The sequence below is a fragment of the Coenobita brevimanus genome, chromosome 17 (genome assembly GCF_032717465.1).
Source record: "Coenobita brevimanus isolate Jiangsu-jjx chromosome 17, ASM3271746v2, whole genome shotgun sequence".
NCBI classification, from domain to species: domain Eukaryota; kingdom Metazoa; phylum Arthropoda; class Malacostraca; order Decapoda; family Coenobitidae; genus Coenobita; species Coenobita brevimanus.
Genome location: NC_136970.1, coordinates 2,806,632 through 2,816,631, shown reverse-complemented (window position 1 = coordinate 2,816,631; position 10,000 = coordinate 2,806,632). Strand labels below are relative to the sequence as shown.

At 43.1% G+C, this 10,000-nt stretch overlaps 1 protein-coding gene across 1 annotated transcript in view; it reads right to left on the bottom strand.

Moving 5' to 3' along the window:
- LOC145391226 (protein O-mannosyl-transferase Tmtc3-like) overlaps positions 1-10,000 on the bottom strand; it is a 318,591-nt gene that overhangs the window by 51,634 nt on the left and 256,957 nt on the right. Inside the window, exons 11-12 of the mRNA XM_080265902.1 lie at positions 6,136-6,330; positions 5,489-5,706 (exon numbers count right to left, since the gene is read on the bottom strand). Coding sequence (XP_080122028.1) covers positions 5,489-5,706; positions 6,136-6,330 — 413 coding nt within the window. The remainder of the gene's footprint in view (positions 1-5,488; positions 5,707-6,135; positions 6,331-10,000) is intronic.

Below are 10,000 nucleotides of genomic sequence, written 5' to 3'. Positions count from 1 at the left end.
GGGGCGACTGGCTGGAAAAGCTTGGGGGGGGGAGAGGAGAGAGGGGAGAGGAGGGGGAGGGGTGTGGGGGAGGGGGCGGCGTCCCCTCTTCAAGCAGAAAAATGGAGGAGGGGAGAAGGAAGGAGGAAGGGGTGAGAATAGAGGGAGGAAGGGAGAGTGGGAGGGAAAAATTGGGGAGGGGGAGGGGTGCTAAGAAGTGAACTGGGAGGGAGGGAAGAAAAAGTGGGGAGGGGGAGGGGTACTAGGGAGTGAACTGGGAGGGAGGGAGGAAAAATTGGGGAGGGGTAGAGGTATTGGGGAATGAACTGGGAGGGAGGGAGGAAGGGAGATGGAACTGGGAGGGGGAGGAGTATTGGGGAGTGAACTGGGAGGGAGGAAGGAAGGGAAATGGAATTGGGGAGGGAGAGGGGTACTGGGGAGTGAACTGGGAGGGAGGGAAGGGACGAGAAGGTGGCAGGGAGGAGGGAGGAAGAAGCAGGGAGAAAAGATTTAAAGACAACAAGGGAAGAGGGAGAGGGGAAGGGAGAAGGAAATAATGAAGGACGAGAGGGGAAGAAGAGAGGGGTGAGGGAGGGATGGAGGAGGGTATAAGGGGAAAGACAGGAGGGAAACAGAGGAGGGGAAGTGAAGGGAGGAAAGAAAGAGGGAAGGGAGGGAGGGAGGGAGGGAAGGAAGACAAGGAAACAAAGAGGAAAAGAGGAGGGAAAAGAGGTGTGTGTTAAGAGAGGAGAAGGAGAGGAGGATGAGAATGATATTGAGGAATGAGAGAGGAAGTAGGGGAACGAAAGGGAAGGGAAGGGATGAACAGGTGGAGGAGGAGAGGAAGGGGGAAGGAGGAGAGGAAGGGGGAAAGAGAAGGGAATAGGGAAAGAAACCGGGAGGGAGAAAGAGATGGGAGAGGGGGAAAGGGAGGGGGAAGGGAAAGAGGGGGGAGTGAAGAAAAAGAATGGGAGGGGGAAAGAAAGGAGGAGGGAGACAAGACAGGGGGAGAGGAGAGAGAGGGGGAGAGGGGAGGGGGAAAAGAGAGGAGGAGGGGAGAGAGAGAGGGGGGGAAATAGAGGAGGGAGAAGAGAGGGGGAGGGGAGAGAGAGGGGGAGAGGGAAGGGGAAGAAGAGGGGGAAAGACAGGAGACACTGGAGATTGAGTGAAAGGACAAGAAGCAGGAAGGGGAGGGAAGAAAAAAGTGTACTGGGATAAGAATGAGAGAAAAATGGGAGGAAAAACTGAAAGGGAGGAGGAGGAGGAGGAGGAGGAGGAGGAGGACGAGGACGAGGAGGAATGAGAAAAAAGGTATGGGGAAGGAAGGAGGAAATGAAGAGAAGGAAGGGCAAGGTAGGAAAGAGAAGGAAGGGAAGGATGGGCAAGGTAGGAAAGAGGAGGAAGAAAGGAAAGAGAAGGAAGAGGAAGGGAGGGAGAGAGAGGGGGGGGAGGGGAGAGAGTACAGGAGGAGGAAGGAAGGGGAGAGAAAGGGAGGAGGGAAAGTAAGAGAAAGAGAAGGAGAAAGATGGTGCGAAGGAAAGGAAGAGAAAGAGAGAGTAGGAAGAGAAGGGAGTGGAAGGAAGGAAGAGAAGGGAGTGGAAGGAAGGAAGAGAAGGGAGTGGAAGGAAGGAAGGAAGGAACATGGGAAGAGGAGGAGGGAAGAGAGAGGGAGGGATAGGAGGAAGAGGGAAATAGAAAAGAAGAGAGGGGGAGGAAAAGATGGAGGAATGAAGGATGTGAAGGAAGAGATGACGAAGGGAAGGAAGAATGAGGAAGAGGAGGGAAGAGGAGGCAGGGAAGACGGAAGGGGAAGGAAAGAGTGAAGAGAGGGGAGAGAGAATGGAGGGGAGAGGGAGGGGAGAGGGGGGTATAGAAAAGAGACGGGGAGGGGGTGGGGGGGAAAAAGGTGAGAAAAGGTGAGGGAAAGAGGGCTTGAGGGTAAAGTCTCTCTCTCTCTCCCTCTCTCTCTCTCTCTCTCTCTCACACACACACACACACACACACACACACACACACACACGGAAAGTACTGAAACAAAAGGCGAAGGAAGACAGCGTGAAACTTGGTGAAACATTTTGGTTTGGTGGACACTCCAGAGGTTGACAGGACGGAGGAGGGAGAGGGAGAGAGAGAGAGAGAGAGAGAGAGAGAGAGAGAGAGAGAGAGAGAGAGAGAGAGAGAGAGAGAGAGAGAGAGAGAGAGAGAGCAGGAGAATATGTTAGAACAGGAAGAGGAGGGAAGAACAGGGGGAGAGGGGAAGGGAGGAGGAAGAGGAGGATGAAAAAGAAGGAAAAGTGAAGGGAGAAGGAGGAGGAAAGATAAAGGGAGGAGGAGGAGGAAAGATAAAGGGAGAAGGAGGAGGAAAGATAAAGGGAGGAGGAGCAGGAGGAGGACAGGTAAAAGAAGGAGTGGGGAGGGAGGGAGACAAGGGGGAGAGAAGGGAGAGGGGAGAGAGGGGGGGGAACAATGTGAAATTTGCAGATGATACATTTTGGTGTTGCAATCCCACCAGCAGCTGACAGGGGAGGAGAGAAGAGGGGAGGGAAGGGGGAGGGGAGAGGGGAATACAAGAACACGAGGGGAGAACAGTAGAGAACAAGGCAGGTGAAGAGAAACCACAATACAATATACAACAGAAAAAAACACAACTAGAAGGGAAAAAAACATAAGAACATTAGAGAACAAAGCAGAAAAAAACAGGAAAGAACAATGAAAACACTCGTAGGAAAAAAAAAAAAAAAAAAAAAAGATTATAGAGGAGAAGAAAACGGAAGTGGAAGGGAAAACCGGAAGAGGAAGGGAAAACCGGAAGTGGAAGGGAAAACCGGAAGTGGAAGGTTACTATTAAAACAGTAGCATTGTACAATATATTAACATCACTACCGGGATTCGTGTGTGTGTGTCTGTGTGTGTGTGTGTGTGTGTGTGTGTAGACAGATTATAGACAGATAACGATATAGATAGATAAAGATATACAGATAAGATAGACAGATAGATAGATAGATAGATAGACAGACAGACAGATAGACATATACTGGTGATATCGATTGTTTATCTCAAAAAAAGAAGAGACGAAGACGAAGAAGAACAAGAAGATGATTAATAATAGACGAACACGAAGAAGACTCTACCCCTTCCTCTCACCCCATCTCTTTACCTTAATTATTCATGGCAATTCTGTTCTACGAAGGATGTGACCTACGCACACTCATTTATACTTTCTGACTGTGGTAGCTATCCATCCATCTATCTATCTATCTATCTATCTTCTATTTAACCCTCTAGAGCGTGAGAGAGGGGCCTTCACGTGGTGGCAATGATAGGACGGTGGAGCTGCCCGGTTATACACGTCTCTCAGTTTTCCCTCTAACCCCATAATATATAAAGGAAAATCGAACCTTCAGCCTGCAGTCCACTGGGTTCACGATGCAACTAGTATTTTCAGAGCGCGCACTCACACACACACACACACACACACACACACACACACACACACACACACACACAATCAATCAATCAGTCAATAAAAAGCAGTCCATCCATCAAGTACCCTCACAACACACACACACACACACACACACAATAAAAAGCAGTGCATCCATCAACACCTCTACACACACACACACACACACACACACACACACACACACACACACACACAAATAAAAAGCAATGCATCCACGAATAATTCTACACAACACACACACACAACAGCAACAGCCCTATTCAACAGCCGTACACAGCACTCCCCAGCCACCCCCACTCTCTAACAGCACACCCAGCTATCCTCTCACTCTAAACAGCACACCACAGCCTCTCTCTCACTCATTAAACAGCCGTAAACAGCGACAGGAAGATCTAGTCAAGCCGTGAAGGACCAAAACACCTCCGCGTAAAGCCACCTGTTGCTGTCAGTTCTCCATCAATTATTCAAAAGGGGTGGCAGAGTGTTGGTACCCCCTCCTCTCTTTCCTCCCCTCCCTTGGGTCTTCTCTCCCTTCCTCCCTCCCTCCCGGGCTTGTTTCCCTCCCTCCCTCCCTTCCTCCATGTCGGGCTTGTCTCCCTTCCTCTTTTCCTCTCACCCTCGCCCTACCGCCTGTCTCCCTCTCTCAATCCCTCCTTCGTGCTATGTTTCTGTCTCCCCACTTCTTCCCTCCCCATCTCCCCTCCCCCTCCTTCCATGTTCGTCTCTCTCCCTTCCTGTTCTCTCCCCCTCTCGCTCCCTCCCTCCCTCCGTGTTTCCAATTCTCCCTCCCTCCCTTTCTCACTCCATTCTCTCTCTCCCTCCCTCCCAGTAAGTCTGTCTGTCTCTGTCTGTGTCTCTCTCTCCCTGTCCTTTCCCCTGGCGCCTCTCCCTGTACTGTCTCCGTCTCTCACATCTCAATTAACTCTCTCCCTCAAACAACATTCTCTCTCTCTCTCTCTCTCTCTCTCTCTCTCTCTCTCTCCAGTATCCAAAGTCCCCAGGTAGTGACATAATCCAAAAAATATATATCACCAGAAACAGAACTTCATGAAAAAAAAAGATAAAAGATAAAAAAAAATAAAAAACGCCATACATATATACACAAAAACACACCTAACTCACTTCAAATATATTCTGAAGTGAGCCAGGTGATGTGAGAAAATATTAGAACTATCTCACACACATAACTTCCCTGACTCCCACATAACGAAGAGGTCCATCACATGCAAACAATATAAATCGAGGGAAATAACAGGAGAAAATACTTGAACAATCGTGAGAATATTTGTCATTATTCTGTTTGTAATCATAAGTAATAATGATAAGTTATAGCAATATGCAAAATACAAAAATTATATCACTACTACTGTTGCTGCTGCTGCTACTACTACTACTAGTAAAAGTAACAATAATAACAATAATAACTAGAATGGCACTCAGTAGAGCGCATACTTTCGTCATCCATGCAATATTCACTGAAAAATTAACGAAATTGTCGAAAAAAGCCCTATCTCGCAATGTTAGTGGAAAAAAATTCCTGAATCCGCACCTTTATCCGGATCCGCACCAAAATTTAATGGAGTGTATTCTGTGCCAAGACCCATTCTTCTACCAAGTTTCGTGGAAATCCGTCCAGTAGTTTTTGTGTAATCTTGCTCACAAACCAACAAACAAACGGACATGGGTGAAAACATAGCCTCCTTGGCGGTGGTACCGTAATAATAAAAATAATAATAAAAATACGTCATTGGAACAAAAATTTCTTAATATCTTGAAAATAGCAAAACAAGTATTAGGAAATTCAGTACTTCATTAATAAGCCATTATCTCCTAAAAATTCTCCTCTCTCTCTCTCTCTCTCTAATCCACCTACCTTCTCATCTTCAGTATGTCGTCTTAGAAGTCTGGAACAAAAAACACTCAATCTCAACTCACCCATCCATCCATCTATCCATCCATCAGTCCATCCATCCATCCATCTATATATCTACCTACCCAACCATCCATCTACCCATCCATCCATCCATCTTATCCATCACTTACCTATTCATCTTGATCAGTATATCGCCTCTGTTGATATACGCCTGGGTATAATCAGCCCTCATACTAATAGCCTGTCGATATAACGCATCCGCCTCCTCCAGTCGCGTCTCGTTCCTTGCGATGAGGTTGGCCAGATTGAGAAACACGTTGAGGTGATTGGGAGCGATTCGTGCCTGGTAGCTCTCCCCCGGTTTGGCCTTGGGTAGTAGGGATTTGGCCTGGAAGATTGGAGACTGGTTGAGTTTGAGGACTGGGGGATTGGGTTGGGTTGGGTTGGGTTGGGTTGGGGTGGGGTGGGGTGGGGTGGGGTGGGGTGGAGAGGGGAGGGGAGGGGGGGGAAAGGTTGCGTTGGGTAGGTTAGGGTTGGGTTGAATGTTTGTGGTATGGAAGGTGAAGTGAGGCAAGGCAAGGTAAGGTAAGGTAAGGTAAGGTAAAGTAAGGTAAGGTGAGGTGAGGTGAGGTAAGGTAAGGTAAGGTAAGGTTAGGCAAGGTAAGGTAATGTCAGGCAAGGTAATGTCAGGCAAGGTTAAGTCAGGCTGGGTTAAGCTGGATTGAGTTTGTGTATCAGCATGTGGAAAGACTCACATATAACCTAGAATCTCAAACAGCAAATCACCACACAAACAGAAGCGGTCCCAAAGTCCCACCTTGAGGTATGCCTGCTCAGCGTCAGAGAACAGCTTGAGGTTGTTGTAGGTGCGACCGACGTTGATGTGCGCCCCGATATCGTCTTCCTGCACCGTCACCGCCGCCTGGAAGTACTTCAAGGCCTCTGCAAAGCGACCCTGGGACTCCAATGCATGACCCACGTTGTTGAAAAGCTTGGCGTTCCTCTGGTTTACCTAGGGGGATAAAAAGATGTGTTTAAGTTTGGTGATTTATTGAGAGATGTGCTACAGTTTGGTGATTTATAAAAAAGATGTGCTACAGTTTGGTGATTTATATAGAGATGTGCTGAAGTTTGATTTATAAAAAGATGTCGTAAAGTTTGGTGATTTATAAAGAGATGTGCTAAAGTTTGGTGATTTATAAAGAGATGTGCTAAAGTTTGGTGATTTATAGTAGGATGTGCTAAAGTTTGGTGATTTATAAAAAGATGTGTTAAAGTTTGGTGATTTATAAAGAGATGTGGTAAAGTTTGGTGATTTATAAAGAGATGTGCTAAAGTTTGGTGATTTATAAAAAGATGTGCTAAAGTTTGGTGATTTATAATGAGATGTGCTAAAATTTGGTGATTTATAAAAAGATGTGCTGAAGTTTGGTGATTTATATAGAGATCTGCTAAAGTTTGGTGATTTATAGAGAGATGTGCTGAAGTTTGATTTACAAAAAGATGTGGTAAAGTTTGGTGATTTATAAAGAGATGTGGTAAAGTTTGGTGATTAATAAAGAGATGTGCTAAAGTTTGGTGATAAAGGTGTGGTAAAGTTTGGTGATTTATAAAAAAGATGTGGTAAAGTTTGGTGATTTATAAAGAGATGTACTAAAGTTTTGTGATAAAGGTGTGGTAGTTTGGTGATTTATAAAAAGATGTGCTAGAGTTTGGTGATTTATAAAAAGATGTGCTAGAGTTTGGTGATTTATAATGAGATGTGCTAGAGTTTGGTGATTTATAATGAGATGTGGTAAAGTCTGGTGATTTATAAAAAGATGTGCTAAAGTTTGGTGATTTATAAAAAGATGTGTTAAAGTTTGTTGATTTACAAAGAAATGTGCTAAAGTTTGGTGATTTATAAAGAGATATGCTAAAGTTTGGTGATAAAGGTGTGGTAAAGTTTGGTGATTTATAAAAAGATGTGCTAAAGTTTGGTGATTTATAGTAGGATGTGCTAAAGTTTGGTGATTTATAAAAAGATGTGTTAAAGTTTGGTGATTTATAAAGAGATGTGCTAAAGTCTGAATATTTATAAAAAGATATGCTACAGTTTGGTCATTTAATGTGGTAAAGTTTTGTGATTTATAAAGATGTGTTAAAGTTTGGTGATTTATAAAGAGATGTAAAGTGTGGTGATTCCGTTTTTCCTCAATTATGGACCAAAGTCATCACTAATCGTACCTTCAAGGCTAATAAATGGACCTATGTTGACCTAAAAATAACCTCCCAACCTGTCACTCTGTATAGGACGCTCTGTATATGAGGGAAGGTGGCTTAACACAAAGTAACAGATGTAAAGGTGGGGGGGATAGATTTACCAGCTTTGTACCGGGTGGGTCATACGTACATTTCAAAGCTCGTGGAATCATGGGACGGCTCAGTTAGTAATAAGTGTCTATCTTGCGTCAATTTTCACTTCTCGTAACTCTCCATTTTTTCTCTACGTCCTATTACCACATAACTCTTTTCATTTTCACGTATAACTCCTTTTTTACCCTTTTTATTTTCACTTATAACTCTCCATTTTTCCCTTTTTTCACTTATAACTCCTTCCATTTTTTCCTTTCTTATTTTCACTTGTAACTCTTTCCATTCATTCCCTTTTTATTTTCACTTATAACTCTTTCCATATTTTCCTTATTTAATTTCACTTACAACTCTTTCCATGCTTTCCCTTCTTATTTTCACTTCTCTTTCCATTTTTTCCCCTTTTCATTTCCACTTATAACTCTTTCCCTTTTTTTCTCTACGTCCAATTACCACATAACCCCATTTCTATACTGCCTATCTCCAACCACTGCATGGTAATCAGTAATTTTCACGAAGCAGTCTAAGTCGTATTTTCACAGCCCATACAAGCAGACTGAGCCGTACCCCCAAAACACAAGAAAGGAGAGTGCAATTTCCAGACCATCCTGTATAAAATAAAATACATATATAGAGAATAAATAAATAAATAAGTCCTCTGTATCTCGCAACTCAGCTTTAATTATCCTTATGTTTTATTTATTATTATTCTCTCGCAACTTAACTTTATTTTCCCCTGCAGTGGTGTTTATTATTAATTATTTATTCTTTGTTTTTTTTTTAATAATTCTCTCGCGACTCAGCTTTACTTCCCCTTGTGTGTTTTTTTTTAATTCATTTTTATTTTCTTTTTTATTATTCTCGCAACTCAAGTTCATTTCCCCTTCTGTGTTTTTTATTATCTTTATTTTTTGTTTTGTAATAATTCTCTCGCGACTCAACTCTAATTCATTTTTTTTTATTTTTTTTATTTTTTTATTTTTTCGCGACTCAGCTCTAATTCACTTTTTTTTATTTTAATTTTTTATTTTCTCGCAACTCATTTCCCCTTGTGTGTTTTTTTTTTTTTTCCTCCTTAATTATTCTCTCGTGACTCTATTTTCTGGAGTGTATTTTGGAGGCATTTTTTTTATTATTATTTTTATTATTATCTTTTTTAAACCGCCTCCTTGTAGTACCCTTTTCCCGTCATTTATGGAAGCTCCCTAACACCTTTTCCTAACTGATTTATTTTCTCTGTGTGAATTATATAAAAGACTGGTATTCCCGTCAGCTATGGAAGCTCCCTAACATTTTTTCCTACTTGATTTATTTCTCAGAGTGAATTACATGAGGGGGACCACTTCCATCGGTATTCCCGTTAGTTATGGAAGCTCCCTAACACCTTTTCCTAAGCAACTCATTTTGCCTATTACACCGTACTGTCTCCGCATTACACAATCATTCCAATATCGTCATACTCTGCACAGAGAACGTGCTTTGGGATACTAACCACCCGGATCCAAAAATAAATCGCTAAGAGGGAGGTGATACGGAACTTCCTTATATAGTTCTTTTACCTTAACTTGGCCCAATTTTCGCCCTTATGTATCTTCTTCACACAGCTCATTAAAAAGGGACAAATCGTTTTCGCTGCACTTCTTCGTGACTATCGCCATATTCTAGTGTTCATCTGTTTTCGCCTTTTTGTATCTTATTCACACAGCTCATAACAAAAAGACACGTCATTTTCACAGCACTTCTTCGTGACTATCGCCATATACTAGTGTTCATCTATTAATACAACTCAGCATTTAAGATGGAGAAAGGGAAGTTTTTGGCCAAGTTAAGATGAAAGGAGTATAGGAGAATGCCGAGCTGGAGTAAAAATATTAAGTCTGGCCAAGGAAGCTGTCAAGATGTGATTAGGCTAAGTCGGAGGCGAGGGAGGGGGAGACCGAGGATGAGATGGAAGGATGGAATGGAGAGGTATATGAATGGGGGATATTTAAGTTAGGACCAAAAAGCTGCCCTCTCTAAGTCGCTTAAGTTGTCAAGTTGTGATTACGTTAAGTCGGAGGAGGGGGAGGGGGAGACCAAGGATGAGATGGAAGAGGTATATGAATGGGAGATATTTAAGTTAGGACCAACACGCTGCCCTCTCTCTAGATCGGATTAGGATGGATTAGCTTAGATTAGACTGGATTTCAATTTGCTTACGTTAACTCCAAAAAGACTTCAATTTGCTTACGTTAACTCCAAAAAGACTTCAATTTGCTTACGTTAACTCCAAAAAGACTTCAATTTGCTTACGTTAACTCCAAAAAGACTTCAATTTGCTTACGTTAACT